General features: G+C 38.7%; 1 protein-coding gene across 11 annotated transcripts in view; it reads left to right on the forward strand.

The window, feature by feature from the left end:
* Window positions 1-14451, forward strand: part of PTPN13 (protein tyrosine phosphatase non-receptor type 13) — a 235670-nt gene extending 221219 nt beyond the window's left edge. For 5 of the 11 annotated variants that reach the window (XM_079919593.1, XM_079919587.1, XM_079919589.1 and 2 more), the window contains 7 exons: window positions 2663-2769; window positions 4310-4458; window positions 6292-6382; window positions 8429-8766; window positions 10230-10445; window positions 11263-11325; window positions 13646-14450. In XM_079919593.1, the coding sequence (XP_079775719.1) occupies window positions 2663-2769; window positions 4310-4458; window positions 6292-6382; window positions 8429-8766; window positions 10230-10445; window positions 11263-11325; window positions 13646-13741 (1060 nt within the window). In that variant the 3' untranslated portion in view covers window positions 13742-14450. Of the gene's footprint in view, window positions 1-2662; window positions 2770-4309; window positions 4459-6291; window positions 6383-8428; window positions 8767-10229; window positions 10446-11262; window positions 11326-13645 lie in introns of all 11 variants that reach the window. The other 6 variants (XM_079919588.1, XM_079919591.1, XM_079919595.1 and 3 more) reach the window with 3 other exon arrangements.
* The last annotated feature ends 4753 nt before the right edge of the window (window positions 14452-19204 follow it).

Raw genomic sequence — 19204 nt, forward strand, 5'->3', positions numbered from 1 at the left:
TTTTTTAAGCAGGGGACTGACATGATAAGGTGTGTACTGTGGAGAATGAACTGGAGAGGGCCAGAGGGGAAGTGCAGAGGCCAACATGGGAGATAAGTAGAAGGAAAAGAGAAAATGAGAGGGTGAGAGCAACCCCATGTCAGTTGGGAGGCAAACTGGTAGAGATTAAGAACATGGGCTTGAAAAAAAAAAGAACATGGGCTTGGAATCAGGCTGCCCAGTTTGTGTCCTGGCTTTGTCACTTACTTTGTGATCTTGAGCAAATTACCTGAGCTCATCTCTAAAACAGGGATAGTATCTGTCTACCTCCTAGATTGTGTGAGGATTAAATGACCAGTACACCTCAAGAATTTAGAGTGGGGCTTCCCTGGTGGCGCAGTGGTTGAGAGTCCGCCTGCCGACACAGGGGACACGGGTTCGTGCCCTGGTCCGGGAAGATCCCACATGCCGCGGAGCGGCTGGGTCCATGAGCCATGGCCACTGAGCCTGTGCGTCCGGAGCCTGTGCTCCACAACAGGAGAGGCCACAACAGTGAGAGGCCTGCGTACTGCAAAAAAAAAAAAAAAAAAAAAAAAAAAAGAATTTAGAGTGGTATCTGGCACACAGGAACGTGCTGTGGCCCAAGGCCACACAGCTACTACCTAGAAACAGACAAATACTGGACTGCTCTGATTAAAGCTGGGGGTGGGCGGGCCGGGCCCCGAGTCTCGTCCATTTGTCCACCCCTAACCACCACCTTGCCCTAGTCCCACCCACGCAGCCCTAAATGCCTGGGACTTCACAGACTCCCTCTCTGCCAAAGAAGGTTGGCCTCAGAGTGGCCTGTTGGGAGCCTGTCTCCTGGGCATTGTGTGAAAAAATGGGGTGACGGCAGCTGACCTGTTTAAGAGTTCCGGCACGCAGGGCCACGCTCAACTTTATAACATAACTGGACTAGAACCTCAGAAGGCTTTTGCTTCCCATACTTCATCTGCCAAAAAGAAAAGAAGTCTAAACACTCTTCTGCTTGCTGACATATATATAAACTATTTTATTTTTTAAATAACGATGAAGGGGAAAAAGGCCACAAAACAGACAAAAACAGCCTCGAAGGAACTCGAAGGACATGTAGATCTCAGAAGGGTACGGGTAACAGAAATGCCTTTGAAGGAACTCCTGCGAAGTTTATGGTGGCCCTCACTGCTTTATTATTCACTCTGTCTCCCCTCTCTGCCCCTCCTAAGCCATGGTTGTGACCCGGTTTCAAGCAGAGACTTAGTCAACTCTGGGTTCTAACCTCCTAGAGATTTGCTTGGGGACAAGGAAGTCCATGTATCAACCACAGGCCCCACTGCAGGAATGGCCCCCTGAGACTTCACAACCTGTGGCTGGTCAGGGTCACTGGGGGGGTGAAGACAGGGTCTATGAACGCACAACCCAGCCAGCTGTTCCAGGTGTTTGGCACATAGGTAGTCCAAGTATCTCTCATTGTGACCTAATTCAGAATAGTGTATCTTACAATGATACGTGTCACAGGTTCAAAGAACTGTAGTACATTCCCTTCAACCTAGCAATTTTATTTCTAAGAATTGATCCTACTACCATATGTATGCAGATGTTTCTATAAGAATATTTATTGCAACATTGTTTATAGTAGTAAAAAACCCTAATAGACACAAAATAAATTAGGGTGTACTCATACAATGAAATACTAAGCAGCTGTTCAAAAGAATGAGAAAGAAGGGAGGATCCTTATGGGAGGATCTCCAAAACATATCCTTCCAAACAAAGCATACTTGCTAGAAGACCAAGAAGACCTCATGGATGCAGAACTTGCAAATTACATGTTAACTGTGATGTACAATTAGTTGGAGCAGAGGAAAGCATCCACCATAAAAGCAGCATAATTGCTGTCCTGTTACAATGTTTTGGGAGCATTAGTGCATGTCCTGCTTTAATGGTGTATAATAATGTCATCAGACAAAATGTACTCTGCTTTGTTCCCCTGTGTATCAAAAAGTTTAAAATGTATTCAGGCCTTTGCATTATCCTTTTTCATCTCATCTAATCGCTAAATGTTATTCTTCTACCTAGTTTCTCTTTTCTAGCCACCCACCTTACCCGAGAGATGGCATCTGCTGTGCACCCCTAGAATAATGAGAACTTGTACTGAGTTTTATTATATTAAGTGAGTGCCCAGATACCGGAGTGTCCTTTTCACCCCCAATTGTAGTGAAAGACTGATGTCCATCAGTAGGGACTTCTGTAATTAAATGAAGAATCATTCATACAGTACAATAGTAGACAGCTGTTAAAAAAAACAAAAGAGAGCTCTACTTACACAGTTGTAATCATGCATCCAAGTGGAAGGGTGGAAACAAACCACCACTTTCTCCATCCCCAAGATGACTCCTTCAACCTAAGGTTCAAAGACTTGGGATTTGTTTGAGGACAAAATTTAAACTATATTAAACAATTCTGTACCTCAGTTTAATTTATAGCTACCAATAAATTTTAGGAATTATGGATTTAAGGTTTTTTTAATCAGATAATCTATTTTTAAATACCATAATAATTGTAGTGGAAATATGTAGGACATATTTCCAAATATTCAAGGACATAATATTTCAATTTATTTTGGACACAGAACTGAAGAAAATATAAATGTGTTTTGTTGTCATAGCTTAATTCACAAGTCAGCAGAAAAGAAGACTGATGATGATGATGAAATAACATGGGGAAGTGATGAATTGCCAATAGAAGTGACAAACCACGAAGATTCCAATAAAGGCAAGAAATTTATTAGCAAGTTTTTAAATCAAAAACTATAGGTAGAAAAAAAAGTGTTTGAAAATTACAGTTTTCAGAATATATGGATATGTTATTTCACCATATGTCTACATTATTAAGTTCTATACATAAAGTTAAATCACATAGACAAACATCAACATTCATTTATTGACCAGATATTTGCACAGTTATTAGGCTAAAATTCTCAGTGGCTTGGAGTAAAACATGTAAATAGATGTGTAAATACTTTAAATGGAAACAAGAATAAGAAATCTAGGAGCACATTTTATTTATAGTAAAGTAGGAAGAATAGCTCAAAGATAGGAAAATTTTTAAGAGCAAGAGTCAGTTGGTCTGTCCTCACTATTACTGCCTCTCTTGTTTTATACTGAGCCAGTAGATAAATGAAGTTCTATCCAGCGTTTTATTTCTTTTTTTTTTCGTATAAAGAAATGTTATATTAATGCAGTGAAAGAACACGTTTTGTAATTTGAAGTCATTGTTGAAAGAAATTAAAGGAGTCGAATTAACACTTTTTTGACTTAGTTGGATTGTTGGTGTCAATGGAAATGCTCAAATCCTGTAACCCAGGTTCATCTCTCCAGCCTCTGAACTCCTGTTGCATTCACACTCAGTTCTGTAAAAGTTTACAGTTATTTCATATGATTGGATTTTGTATTCACTACTAGTTTTCGCCCCAGACAGAACTTAAGCTTCTTGAGATCCCCCAGTGCCTGGAATTACTGTTGCGTGCATAGTAGCTGCATCATCAAAATGCTTTTATCAACTGATTGATGTAATTAAAGCTACACTTGTGCAGACTATAGCAAGAAGTCTCTCCTACTTTTTTCCAGGATAACAGTTGCCTTCTGTTGTCAGCATTTTCCATAGGTAGAGCAGGTACTAAATTAGACACATACCTCTTCTTAGACATTGATAGCACTTGTTTGATAAACTCCTAAAGACCCTTAGGATTTCATTTGCATGGAGAAAACTATCAAATGACAGAGATAGTGGCACTGAGTACCAAGGGTGGGTAGAGAAGGGAGAAATCAGTGTTTCTAGTGCCATGTCCCCTTGTAAGGAATTTCTGAAGCATCTCCCTTCATCTTTTCTCCATGTGCTTGGAGGCTAATTTAAATGCAAAATAAAAACAGGACTAAATACATTCTTATCAAGTAAACAGTGCCATTTGGGTCCAGAGAAGCAAAGAGAAACAATTTAAACTCCTTTAGAAGCTATAAGTAATTGACAGCCAAGAGCCTTAAGAACTCTGAACAGTCAGTGAGGTGTTCCCTTAAGGTTTGGGTACAAGGATCTTGCTATGGCCAGGATTTTCCTTTGATGATTGTAGTTACCTGCCTACTTGTTAATTCTATTGCCTTATTAAGTCAAAGACTCTCACTTTTGTAAAAAAATAGATGAGGTGAGAATAGGATAAAATTGGTTCTCTTACTGGCTAAAATTAGCTCTCTTATTGGCTAAATCAATTCTGGGGGGAATTGTTTTTTTTTTTAATCAACTGCCATCTTCTTGTTAGGTCATCCCTTTCTGACAAATGAGGAGCTCACCACACTCCCCATTGTCAAAGTGCTTCCCTCCAGTAAATACACCGGTACGGAGTTGAAATCAGTCATTCGAATGTTGCGGGGTTTACTAGATCAAGGAATTCCGTCTAAGGAGCTAGAGGTAAGGGGCTTTTGATAATTGTTCTTTCTCCAACAAAGTTTTCTGCAAGGTTAGGAGAAATTTTAAGAATCTTGAAAATGTCTGTTACTTTACAACTTCCAACTATAAAAGTACCATCTTGTCATTTCTAGCAGTAAATTAATTTTTCTAATTAGGATCCTAATAGTATTGATTTAAAGGGATCTCTTTAGCAGCTTCGGAGCTTGATAAATCTCCCTGAAGATTATCCTCATATGTAAGGCTAAAGAGTTTTTTTAAAAAGTCAAGTATCAATTCCAACCATCCACTAAACTTCATAGTTAATACACTAAAGATGTGATTCATCGTTAGCAACAGTTTTTATTTTAATACAGCTCCAAGAATGTGCCCCCAGTTCAAAGCCGCAGTGCTTCAGAGGCCTTGCTCCTGTGGTCTTGCTGGCCCCATCCATTACTTACCACTAGGCGAAAGAATAATGTAGCACCACTGTGGTTTGGGGGTCTACCTTGCCCATCTCCCTCAAACCATCTGCTTACTTGCCCACATCCTGAGCTTTTCGTAGACCCTGAAGTGAAAGGAGCTAACTTCTACTGAGAGCTTCAACAGCGTGCTAGATGCTTTGTGTATAATGCTCAAAATATTTTAAATCCCATTGTATGGATTTGGAAACAGGTTCACAATGTTAAGTTATACTCTTTCTCTCCATTTTGCAGAAGTGATTTCTTCTTTAAGGTCTTAAGTTTAAATGTTACCATCTCAGAGACTTTCCATCACAACCCTTTATAAAGCAGATGTTTATTTTTCTGTATCACAGCAGCTTGTTAATTTCTTCAAAGCATATATCACAGTATTTGTTTGTTTACTCTTTTACTGCCTCTTTCTCCCAGTAGCCTGTGGTCTCCAGGACAACCCAAATCATATCTTCTTTCTCTCTAATGTATTCCCAGCACTTATTACAGTGCCTTGCATATAGTAGGCATTTTCAATGTATATTGGTTGACTTGGATGGCTAGATGGATGGATGGATTAATTAATGAGTGAATGAAAAGTGAGAAAGAGTTGGCTTTAGAATTTAGGACTATCTTACCACAATTCTACCACGTGGAATATTCTGTGACCCCAGAGACAATAATGCAAGAAATTCTGCTCCAGCTCATTACTTTAAGCCAAAATTGTTTTCATGAATTGTGTTTTTTTTTCTAAAATGAAATTATACACATCTTTAAGCTGAAATTTAAAATTAAGATACAAACTGCTGCCTCACAAAGTTAGTTGACTACAACATGTTAAAGATATTTGCAACAATATATTTCAACAACTGATATATTGAATTAGTATTGGGATTGCAGGCTTATTTGTCTTGACAGGACATATCTGTTTCTTAACGGTCAAATTTGCCCTGATCGATAGTCAGTTTTGCACCCTGCACATTTAAAGCATTTGCAGGGGCTTCCCTGGTGGTTCAGTGGTTAAGAATCCACCTGCCAATGCAGGGGACACAGGTTCGAGCCCTGGTCCGGGAGATCCCACATGCCACGGGACAACTAAGCCTGTGCGCCACAACTACTGAGCCTGCGCTCTAGAGCCCGTCAGCCACAACTACTGAAGCCCACATGCCTAGAGCCCGTGCTCCGCAACAAGAGAAGCCACCGCAATGAGAAGCCCGCACACCGCAACGAAGAGTAGCCCCCGCTCGCTGCAACTAGAGAAAGCCCACGCACAGCAATGAAAACCCAAGGCAGCCAAAAATAAAAATAAATAAAATAATTTATTTTTAAAAAAAGCATTTGCAATCATTACTGAATTACTGTTTATCTCAACAAATTTAATTTTATTTCCACTTTTGCTTTACAGAATCTTCAAGAATTAAAACCTCTGGATCAGTGTCTAATTGGACAGACTAAGGAAAACAGAAGGAAGAACCGATATAAAAATATACTTCCCTGTAAGTTCCAATTTGGCTTCAAATCAAATGTATTTTTAATATAATTTAAACTGATTTAAAACTTATGTGCTAGTTTACCTTATCTCTCACATAAGTGTGCACACACGCAGACACACACATTCAGAGATTTATATCAGTAACAAATTTATATATACAACCTGAATTCTTTTAAAATTATCTGTGGGGCTTCCCTGGTGGTGCAGTGGTTAAGAATCCACCTGCCAGTGCAGGGGACAAAGATTCAAGCCCTGGTCCAGGAGGATCCCACGTGCTGCAGAGCAGCTAAGCCCGCGTGCCACAACTACTGAGCCTGTGCTCTACAGCCCACGAGCCACAACTACTGAGCCCATGCACCTAGAGCCAGTGCTCTGCAACAAGAGAAGCCACCGCAGTGAGAAGCCCGCGCACCGCAATGAAGAGTAGCCCCTGCTCACTGCAACTAGAGAAAGCCCGTGCACAGCAACAAAGACCCAACGCAGCCAAAAATAAATAAATAAATAAAATTTATAAAATTATCTGTGTATTCTGAAAATTGATTAGAGGCATCTTAAACATTTCTTCAGACATTGATGAATTTTTAAAGTCTTTTTAAAAATTGGAATTGGCTTCTAGATAAGCAATTTCTTAGTTCATGTGTCACAATCAAATCTATTTATTCTACTATTTTAAGTTTAGAGAAATGTCTTTGGTACATAACAGCTGTATACGTGTGTGTGGCCACCATGGGACTACCAAGTTGCATTGTTCTTTGAATTGTTTAGGATAACAGGAAGAAAAAAATAGCAATTCTTTTTACCTATATTTCACCCATTTCACCGATCAACGTGGTTTTTTAAAAAATATATATATGAATATATGTATATAGCTAAAATATTAACATCTAGCAACTTCTTATAATAATCACAAGCCACATTTACATATATAATCATGTTGGATTACATGATATGACATACTGACCTCATCTTTGCCAGGAAGTCATAAATTCAAAGATAAATAACATAACCAACAGTGACAAATCATGCAATAATAATACAATTGAATTTTTTCAATCAAGGTGGAAGACAAAATTCATTTTAGAAAACTTCCTTTAAGAATTGAATCTTAGACAGGATTTTTAAAATGGAATAGATCATGGTTTGGCATAAAGTAGGTGCTAATTGTTTCAGGCAAAAAAATGGCAGACTAGTATCTCAAAGCAGAATGGGATAAAGCCATAAATCCAAAACTACTGAGTAGATTTGTTTCCGTGGATCAAGAGATAGAAGTCAAATAATAGAAGGGCAATTGATGGAGGATTTTGAAATCTATTACTAAATGTCATAATTTGGTAATCACAGAAATAACCAGTTATATTTGAGATTGAAATGACTTCTAATGTATAAGTACATACAGATTAATTCTCTTGGATGAGATGGTTTATATACACTTTTTACTGGGGGAGCTTGGTTTGAAAATGTATTTTGACTATATGAAGTTACAATGCCTGGAGAATAAAGTGAGCTACCTTTTTATTTATTGAGTTAGTTTATTATTTTGGCCTACTTACTCAAAAGACTATAATTAGATAAGCAAGAATTAATTGTGTCAATTATATTTGTAATAAGTACTTTAATAGTTTCACTGTAATACTAATTTTTGTTTTATGAAATAATTTTTGAAATTTTCATTCATATTAAATTTACCATTGTCATCATTATTAAAATAACAATGGAGAAGTAGCAAAGTTGTGTTTCCCTAGTTATTAAGAAGTTGTAAATGCATTCATTAATTTATTAATTTTGATTTTTTCCAAGCAAATCTATGTGAACAATATCTAATTTTTTCCAAAACTGAGTTGACATCTTAAATATACTTATAACATGAGGGAAATGTGCAAAATGATTTGACTGTACTGCAGTTTGAAAATATGCCTTTATTAAAATGTTTTTGTGATTTCATCTATGGTTATTAGGAAATTCTAATAATCTTTGACTCACCTTGTCAATAGGGCTCTTGTTTAAAAATGCATGATATAGATGGCTCTGTTTTGTGGTTGGAAATTCACAGACGATGCTACAAGAGTGCCTCTTGGAGATGAAGGTGGATATATCAACGCCAGCTTCATTAAGATACCAGTGGGGAGAGAAGAATTCGTCTACATTGCCTGCCAAGGACCTCTCCCTACAACCGTTGGAGATTTCTGGCAGATGATTTGGGAACAAAAATCCACAGTGATAGCCATGATGACCCAAGAAGTAGAAGGGGAAAAAGTCAAATGCCAGCGCTATTGGCCTAATGTCCTAGGCAAAACAACAATGGTCAGCAACAGGCTTCGACTGGCTCTTGTGAGAGTGCAGCAGCTAAAGGGCTTTGTGGTAAGGGCAATGACCCTAGAAGACATTCAGGTACGTGGATTAAATCTTTCCATGATTACGTCAATGTGTTTCTGAATAAAAGCCAGTGACTTCTTGGGTCCCATTTCAGTGGAACTAATTCCATCTACTATCCTTAATCTAATATAAGCTTAAATGTGACCCTCTTCATGAATTCTGCCAAATAGTCTCCTCCAGTATGTACTGCATTAAATGAAAATGATAATACAGGACTTTTACAGGATCAACCATCATCCTTTGCTTTGTGATAGATAGCACAGAATGGCTCAGAAGCTATGTGCTGGAAACATATTTTTCAGGTCAAACCTCTAAGTAGACTCAATAAAACTGTTTTTTAAAACCCTCTAAGTAGCAAATATTCCCCCATAAAGACAATGTATTTGGTAATATAGGAACAATTGTAGCATAAATATTTGTTATTCACATAATTCCTATTGCAGCCACCTAAGCACTGAATAAATTTAGCTTGAATTAGATAAGTGGGTATACCTTAAGTAAAGCTGCTACTGTTTCCTCACCTCCACACCCCTTCACTTTATTTCTTTCCTCCACCCAGTAATACTCAGTTTAAGTAATGTGTTTCCTATTGGCATTTTAACTTTGTTAAAGAAACAGAATAATTTTACTTCCATAGAAACAAAACTTACTGACTCAGTGTTATTGGTGGCATGTAAACATAGCCTGAGAAATTCCTTCATGATTTTTGATTTGTGGTTTTACAAAGAATTAAAGATTATACTTCCTTATTCATTTACACCAGCCTACCCATTACTTATGCTAGCACAATTGTTCAATATTCCTTAAATGACTTGTTTATTTAATCAACACATGTTTATAGAGCTTAGTTAGGCCCTGTTATGGAATATAGGGATTCAGAAGTTAACAACACAAACAAAAGGAAATCCCTGACTTCATGGACCTTACTTTCTAATGAAACGATACTGGTGTTGATGATGCTGTGAGAAAAAAATCATCACAGGGATATCTGGGGGGAGGGAAGCATTTCAGTTAGAAAGAGCAAGTGCAAAGGCCCTGAGACTGAACTATGCCTAGTGTTTTTAAAGAACCAGAGAGGTCCCTATGGCTGGAGCAAAGTGGCCAGGAGCAAGAGGTTAGGTCTGAGAGGTAGCTGGGCCACATCATGTAGCACTTTCAAGCCACTGCAATGACTGTGGCTTTTATCTAAGGTGAATTTGAATTGGGATCATTAAAAAAAGGTTGCTATTCATATCAAAACATAAATTTGCTTTTAGGGTTTCCAAAAAGTCGTTTTTACCAATATTTAAAGTGTGGATCTAGTAACCTCGTTGATAAAGGCCCTCAGTGTGTTGTTTGATGGAGTCTCTCTTTCACTTTTCCTTGTATCTAATCCAATGGCCAAGTCAAAATTTAAAAGGACAAAATAATAATAAGAACTAATTATATGTGAACAACGTAGTATGCCTTTATCTACTTATTCTGTTGTACAATTTCAGACAGGAGAGGTGCGACATATTTCTCATCTGAATTTCACTGCCTGGCCAGACCATGCTACACCTTCTCAGCCAGACGACTTGCTCACTTTTATCTCTTACATGAGACACATTCATAGATCAGGCCCAATCACCACACACTGCAGCGCCGGCATTGGACGTTCAGGGACCCTGATATGCATAGATGTGGTTCTAGGATTAATCAGTCAAGATCTTGAAGTGAGTACTCAGAATTTTTTTTATTTATCAGTTTGTATGAATGACAATTTTCTTACTACATAGAATTGTATTTTAGTAAAGGTTCAAAACTGCATAGGCCATAATCAAGAAGAAATAATACTTCAAACTTATATTTATTTTACTGGGTTTTTTGTTATTGTTACCTATAGGTGGGAAATACTTTTGTTATGCAAATTGATGTTAAATAGTCTATCTCTAAACAATTACTCCCAATTTTTAAAATTATTACTAAGTAAACAAAGCTAATAAGAGTATAATCTTACTTAAAACCTAAATTAGTATAAATCACGCTTAGAATGTTAGAATATCTTAGTACACATAATATGTAATTAAAATCATTACCTCTTGAAGAATTTGCCAAAAACAGTTCTGTCTTGCTCTTCACACTCTCATGATAATTTAAGTAGGACAAATGAAATAGTCTGTTTCTCCCTTGGGAAAATAAAAAGATCAGGAATTTTATTCTGAGCAGCAAAATGTAGGAAAAATACTTTGCCTTTTTTTTTTTTTAATGGAGATATTAGAAAGTCAAATTTCAGAGGGAAGAGCATTTCTGTGGGGGATTTTCAAATAGAATAACCTTCCTAATTCTTAAAAAAAATCATAAATAAAATTATCAAATGATGGCAAAGTCAGTTCACCAACTTAATTTTGTCCAGAACAGTTTCTCAAGACTGCTAGAAGGGGAAGGAGATTGGGGTGCAGAAATCTATGTAAGCCACTCCTTAGTGAATCTTTGGGTTTCAAATTCAGTTATCCTTTTTATTTAACATACAGATTCTGTTTCCTTTGGCAGTTTGACATCTCTGATTTAGTGCGATGCATGAGACTACAAAGACATGGAATGGTTCAGACAGAGGTTAGTGTTGGCTGGTGCCTTCTAATGAAGATTTTTGTGCAAATATTTCCAGACTATCTTTTTTAAATGCTGCCTTTTAGTTTAAAAAATGAGGAAATGCAATATCTACAATGAATAGATTACAGAGAATAGGATGGTATATTGGGGGCAAAAATTGGGGGTGGTACAAAATAGCATGTAATTAGTGGCATTCCTTCCCCATTTCCAACCTAAAAAAGAGATAAAAGGTAATCTTGCTACAGAAATTTCCTGAGAAGGAATGGATTCAACAGCATTGACCAGAAGGCAGGAAGGGAGGATGGAGTTGTTTAGCTTGGAGAAGGCACTCTTGGGAAAGTGTTCATTTATCCTCTGTTTTGATCATTTTCATTTCTCTTACCTAAAGTCAAAATATGGGTTAAATCACCCACTGACCTACAGACTTGGGTCCTTCCCAGGGACTGTATTACTTAGAGTGTCTGTCTGCTCTTCATAGTTCCATTATCCTTTTTGTTTGTATTGGGGGAGGGATGTGGAAGCTAGTTTCATATATCTATAAATTCATTTATCTCTACCTCTTGAAGAATATAGAAGTTTATTACTATTTTTAAAATTTAAATTTGCCTACTTTCCCTTCATATACCTTTTTAATTCAAATTAAGTCTCCTAAGTATTAAGCTGATTCACAGTCATATTTTTCTAGGTAACAAAAACATACTGATCTGTGTAAGCAGTTCTTTAGACCCAGGAAGTTCACTTGTTTAACAGATGTTTATTAAGTGCCTACTATATGCCAGGCACTCTTCTAGATGCTTGGAGCGTATCAATGAATAAGATGAAGATCCCTGATGGAATAACAAAGATCTTCTAGTGGATGGTGATGAGGAAAGCAGACAATAAACCCATTAACTGAGTAGACGATATAGGATCTTTGAAATTGATAAGTGCTTTAGAGGGAAAAAGTAGGGTAAAGAGGATGAGTCATGGCAGGTTGGGGTGCTATTTTAAATAGAGTGGCACCACTGAGGATGTAACCCTTGAGCAAAGATTTGAAGGACGTGAAGCAGGTGGTCACGCAGATGTCTGGGGTTAAGAGCCTTTCAGGCAGACAGAACCACCTGCGAGGACGTCCAAGGTGAGAGTGGGTCTTGTGTGTTTGAGAATAATCATGGCCAGGGTGTCTGAGGTGGAGGCAGCAGGAGGGGAAGTGCGAGAGGAGGTGACGGGGCCAGGGCCTGGGCTTTCCTCTGAGTGAGATGGGGCCATCGCAGGATTGTCTGTATAGAATGACATGATCTGACTCCCATTTTAAAGGACCACTCTGGCTGCTATGTTAAAACAAGACCAAATTGAATTAGGAAGGAGGGTGCAGGGTTAGAAGCAGGAGGTTGGTTAGGTAGCAAGCAGTGGTGGCCCAGATTGGAGTGGTGAGTGTGGATGTAGGGAGAAAAGGGCATTATGTGAAGTGTTTGCTAATGGATTGTTTGTGGCGTGAGAGAAAGTCAAGGATAAATGTGTGAAAAATGTGGGCAAATTAAAATTCAGATGGGCAAAAGGAAATAAAAGGGTTACTTGTATTCCTCTTCTTCAGAGTTGTTAACATTTTAGGCAACATTCTGAGCATTCTTTAGTGCACAGTGTGTGTGCTCACATGCACACAACTGTTTTAAATGAGATTCAACTGTAGTTATTACTGTTACTTTCCACTTAGTATACTGTAAATTTCTCCCATTTATTTTCAGGCTCATTAATTCCTTGCCAAATAACAGGAAAACTCAGATCCCTGCACTATCAACTTAGTAGAGAGTTAATTTCACTGAAAAAGTTAATTTTCAAAAACACATTGATTTTTGAAATCAAAAATATTCTTTTGTTCCAAAATATTTAAAGACAGTTATTTTGTGTAGTTTCTTGGGTATTAATTTCTTGACATTTCAAAACATCAAGACGAGTTCAATAAGTCTAGAGGAAATTTTGTAGGAAGTTTATTTTTCCATTATAAAAGCAAATCATAAAAATCACCAAAGCACAAAAAAATAGAAGTGGTCCACCCATCAGAGACAACTTCAGTTAGCACTCACCACCCACCCACAAGGCTTCTTCCCTCCACATTTTGTCAATCTGGTTTCTGTTTCTTATAATTTTTGTGACAGTGCACAATTCTATGTCCTGCTTCTTATATTCAACCCTATGACATAATTTTTCATGTTTTCAAAAGTACTCAAGCATCACTTCCAGTAGTGGTGAAGCTATATATATATTCACATTATACATCTAAACTCTTCTCTCCCTCTCTTTTTTTTTCCTCTTTTTTTTTTTTTTTGGTGGGGAGGTGCTATAGGATCAGTATATTTTCTGCTATCAAGTCATCCTTTATGTCCTGACACGTCTTCAAGCTGAAGAAGAGGAGAAAGAGCAGGCCCAGCCTCTGAAATGACATGACAAGAACAGCCTTCTGGATGTCTGTCCACTTCTCTCCTAACTTCCAGCAGATGCTCCTGCTGTCTATTTAAAATAAAGATCACAGGGCAGTAAGTCCATAAAACATCATTATGCTTATTCTCCTCTACCTTAGAGGGGCATTCTTAATAACAATAAATAATGGTAAATGCTGTATTTTTACAGCTACTTTAACCTGTGATAATTATCAAAGATTTTTTTAACACTAACTGAATAAGGCATATCTTAGGGATGATTAAGGCAGCATTTGACTATAGCTGACATTATTACAAGGACACACTGAGACTATTTTTAATGCACCAATCTTGTTTATAGCGAAATTATTTTCCAGTATTTTTTAAAAACTAGAGCTATTTTATAGGGGACACTTGAAACCAGTATTTAAGCTTTAAATGACAGTAATATTGGCATAGAGAAAAAGGTAGCAAATGTTTACTATATCAATTTCTAATGTTTACTATCTAGAACTTCCTGTAATATATTTATATACTTTTTCATGAAAATGGACATATCAAATGTTTGTAACTGCATCATGTTATACATCATCTCACTTTGTAAATAAAAATACACATTAAAACATGAACAAGCCAAAAGTGTGTGCAGACAAGTTAAACATTTTCAGTGCGCTATTTTTTTTTTTTTTTTTTTTTTTTTGCGGTACGCGGGCCTCTCACTGCTGTGGCCTCTCCCGTTGCGGAGCACAGGCTCCGGACGCGCAGGCTCAGCGGCCATGAGCTCACGGGCCCAGCCGCTCTGCGGCATGTGGGATCTTCCCGGACCGGGGCACGAACCCGTGTCCCCTGCATCGGCAGGCGGACTCTCAAACCACTGCGCCACCAGGGAAGCCCAGTGCGCTATATTTTAACAACATTCCAGGCCTCTGGGAAGGCAGGAACTTCTGGACCCCAACTTCCATATCCCTACTGGGTGCCGGTTGTGCCAGCCACAGGCCCTGGGAGCGTTGTCAGAACTCCTGGTAGATCTTCTCCGGGCTCTGATGGTGAGGATCAAGTACTGACTAACAGTGGCTAAGAAATTCATTCTCCCTTCCTGCTGCCTTCCTGTGAGCCTGACTGGTACATAAGTCAGAATTTTCAAGTCTTAGTTGTTGTAAAACTCAGACTATCTCATGAAAGAAAACAATATCACACTACCTGGGAGGTTTATATTTGATTCTGCCTAAAGGGAAGAGATCAGCTTCAAAGAACCTGCTTCTGATTCTCAGTACTGAACGTATTTCGCTAACTCCTAATTGTGACAGCATTCCTCCACTCAGTCGTGAGTGACGCCATCCCAAGACCCCAGAAACTGCTTGGTTCCTTCTCATCAGATTGACCAATTCTGAGCTAGTTAACTGGAATTTCTGATCTTACCCAAGTGCAACGATTTTCTGGGACCTACTCCTGAAGAGCTGAGGCTATTTAAGGGCAGAAGACAGTGTCAGGAAATGCACAAAACCCCACAGGGATATGTATGACTCCTCGCTGGGTAGCAAGTTTGAATCCTACCTCAGAAGTGGCTCTGAATCTGGCAAGAGAAGTATCACCACCATCACTTCCACTTCAATCAGGACAGTTTCTACAGATTGAGTTGTAGCTAAAGATTTGGAAAAAAGGTTTCTATTGCTTTAAAAGATTTTTAGAAACTACTGAGTGAGTTGGAATCATGAGACCTTGTTTTCCTGTCATAAGCACAGGAAACAAGGCCAGCAGGGTCCAGGAGCCAGTACAGCTGGAGGTGATTAGCTACCATGTGAAGTCAACAGAAATAGAGGGGGAAAGCTGGAGAAGGATCCTTTGTCTGGAAAGAATGTAGCTAGGAAATGGAAACTGTGGGAAGAAAATGTGGGTTTCGATTTACAAACCCTGAATGGAAACTTTTTTTTTAATAAATTTATTTATTTTTGGCCATGTTAGGTCTTTGTTGCGTGCGCGGGCTTCTCATTGCGGTGGCTTCTTGTTGTGGAGCACGGGCTCTAGGCACATGGGCTCCAGTAGTTGTGGCACTCAGGCTCAGTAGTTGTGGCTTGTGGGCTCTAGGGCGTAGGCTCAGTAGTTGTGGCACACGGGCTTAGTTGCTCCGCAGCATGTGGGATCTTCCCGGACCAGGGCTTGAACCCAAGTCCTCTGCATTAGCAGGCGGATTCTTAACCACTGCGCCAACAGGGAAGCCCTGGGAACATAATTACAGTAAAAATGTTACTGCCCTCATCTGGGACGTGGCTCCACTACCATGGAATGGGGTGAGCCATTTGCTAGGGCCACGCTGGTTAGAAAGCATGGCGAAGCCACAGAGCCAGGGTGGCACATGGAGACACTCCAATAGCCAATGAATGAATAAATACTACTTGGCTCCTAACGCACATTAGATAGCTAAGTACTATAAAATATACACCCAGACGTATAATGGCTCATACATAATAGAAGTTTATCTAAGAGATCTGGGCAAGAGAACAGCTCAGCAGGGCAGCTCTCCTCCCTCTGACTGTTAGGAACCCAAGCTGATGGAGTTTCTGTAATCAACACATAGCTTCCAAGGTCATCCTTGGAATCATCGTTTCCATTTCCCCAGCCAGAAACAGGGGAAAGAGTAGGGACACCTGTGGGGGATTCTTTGAGCTGGGCAGGCCTGGAAACAAAGCACATCACTGCCATTCATTCTATCAGCAAGGACTGGCCAAATGGTGGCCCTGTGCACAAGGAAGCTGGGAAATGAGTTGGCTGAGCAGCTGATTCCCAGTGACAGACAACTCTCTGCTATAGAAGAAGAACCACAAGTCGTGATGGAATCTATTTATAAAACTGAACTAAAGTTGTATATTTTAAAAGAATATCTTAATTTAAAAGAATATCTTAATATAGTCACTGCAAGATTGGATACATTATTTTGTCCCTAAGTTTGGTATATGTCATTAGTAGAAATATTTCTGTATTATGATAAAAAGAAGAGAAATGGCTATTGAGAAAAGGTCAGGTGTTCACATCTGTGGTTCCAAACAGCCTGCTAGATCTCTTGGTTTTAAGTCTGTTTGGGACTTCCCTGGTGGCGCAGTGGTTAAGAATCTGCCTGCCAATGCAGGGGACACAGGTTTGGTCCCTGGAACAGGAAGATCCCACATGCTGTGGAGCAACTAAGCCCATGTGCCACAACTACTGAGCCTGAACTCTAGAGCCTGTGAGCCACAACTACTGAGCCTGCACGCCACAACTACTACTGAAGCCCATGTGCCCTAGAGCCCATGCACCTCAACTACTGAGCCCACACGGCACAACTACCAAAGCCCGCGCACTCTAGGGCCTGTGTGCTGCAACTACTGAGCCCACAGGCTACAACTACTGAACCCCATGTGCCTAGAGCCTGTGGTCTACAACAAGAGAAGCCAACGCAATGAGAAACTCGCACACCACAACAAAGAGTAGCCCCTGCTTCCCACAACTAGAGAAAACCCACGCACAGCAACAAGGATACAAGACAGCCAAAAAAAAAAAAATGTCTAGTTATCTAAATGCAATGTGATACATCCAAGAAATGAACAACTCACCAAAGCAGTCCTTCAGTCAGATGTCTTGATCGTGGACAATGTGTTCCCATTTTACATAATTCAGGGTACCTTGTTATGGAGGAGATAAATGTAACAAATAATGCATTGACCTGCATAATATTTTAAAGCCAATCTAAATTTTAATATATCAATTTTGAATTGCAGTTGACTGCAAGTAAGCAAAAACTAGCCCTACAGACTTACACAAATTAGAGGTTTCTTTCTTTAAGAAAACAAGTTCAGAAGTAGACAATTGCTGGGATTGATTCTACAGTTCAGTAATGTCAGATATAGTCCCATATGTTTATTTCTGCTTTTTTTTTCCTTTCCTGAGGAGACATAGCCAAAACATTATTGCTAAGACCCATGTCAAAGAGCATACCACCTATGTCTTCTTCGAGAATTTTTATGGTTTCAGGTCTTATATTTAAGTCTTTAATCCATTTTGAGTTTATTTTTGTATATGGCATGAGAAATAGTCTAGCTTGATTCTTTTGCATTTATCTGTCCAGTTTTCCCAACACCGTTTATTGAAGAGGCTGTCTTTTTCCCATTGTATATTCTTGCCTCATTTCTTGTAGATTAATGCCACATATGAGTGTGGGATCATTTCTGAGCTCTCTATTCTGTTCCATTATCTATGTCTGTTTTTGTGCTAGTACCATAGTGTTTTATTACTGTAGCTTTGTAGAATAGTTTGAAATCAAAGTGTGTGATGCTTTCACCTCTGTTCTTTCTCAATATTGTTTTGGCTATTCAGTTTCTTTTGAGTTTAATACAAATTTTACAATTATTTGTTCTAGTTCAATGAAAAGTTCATTGGTATTTTGATAAGGATTGCCTTTGGGTAGTACAGTCACTAACAATATTAATTTTTCCAATCCATGAGTACAGTATATCTTTCCATTTGTTTGTGTCATCTTCACTTTCTTTCATCAGTATCTTACAGTTTTCTGAGTTAATGATCTTTTACCTCCTTAGATTTATACCTAAGTTTTTTGCTTTTTTGTTTTTTTGTTTTTTTGTTTACCGGTACGCGGGCCTCTCACTGTTGTGGCCTCTCCCGTTGCAGAGCACAGGCTCTGGACACGCAGGCTCAGCGGCCATGGCTTACGGGCCCAGCCACTCCACAGCATGTGGGATCTTCCCAAACCAGGGCACGAACCCGTGTCCCCTGCATCAGCAGGCAGACTCTCAACCACTGCGCCACCAGGGAACCCCTATACCTAAGTATTTTATTCTTTTTTGATGTGATTGTCAATGGAATTATTTTCTTAATTTCTGCTTCTGATAGTTTGTTGTTGGCATATAGAAACACAACAGATTTCTATATATTAATTTTGTATCCTGTAACTTTACTGAATTCATTGATGAGCTCTAGTTCTAGAAACACCAGTTGTTTTCTGGTGTTGTCTTTAGGATTTTCTATGTATACTATCATGTTATCAGCAAACAGTGACAGTTTTATTTCTTCCTTTCCAAGTTGGATTTCTTTTATTTCTTTTTATTGTCTGATTTTTATGACTAGGACTTCCAATACTATGTTGAATGAAAGTGGCAAGAGTGGGCATCCTTGTCTTGTTCCTGATCTTAGAGGAAATACTTTAAGCTTTTTACCATTGAGTATGATGATAGCCGTGTGCTTGTCATATATGGCCTTTATGATGTTGAGGTATGTTCCCTCTATACCCACTTTCTGGAGAGTTTTTATCATAAATGGATGTTGAATTTTGTCAAAAGCTTTTTCTGCATCTATTGAAATGATAATATGATTTTTATTCTTCAGTTTGTTAATGTGGTGTATCACATTGACTGATTTGTGGATATTGAACCATCCTTGCATCTCTGGAATAAATCCCACTTGATCATGGTGTATGATCCTTTAATGTACTGTTGAAT

Source organism: Stenella coeruleoalba (assembly GCF_951394435.1).
Source record: "Stenella coeruleoalba genome assembly, chromosome: 4".
In the NCBI taxonomy this organism is placed as follows: domain Eukaryota; kingdom Metazoa; phylum Chordata; class Mammalia; order Artiodactyla; family Delphinidae; genus Stenella; species Stenella coeruleoalba.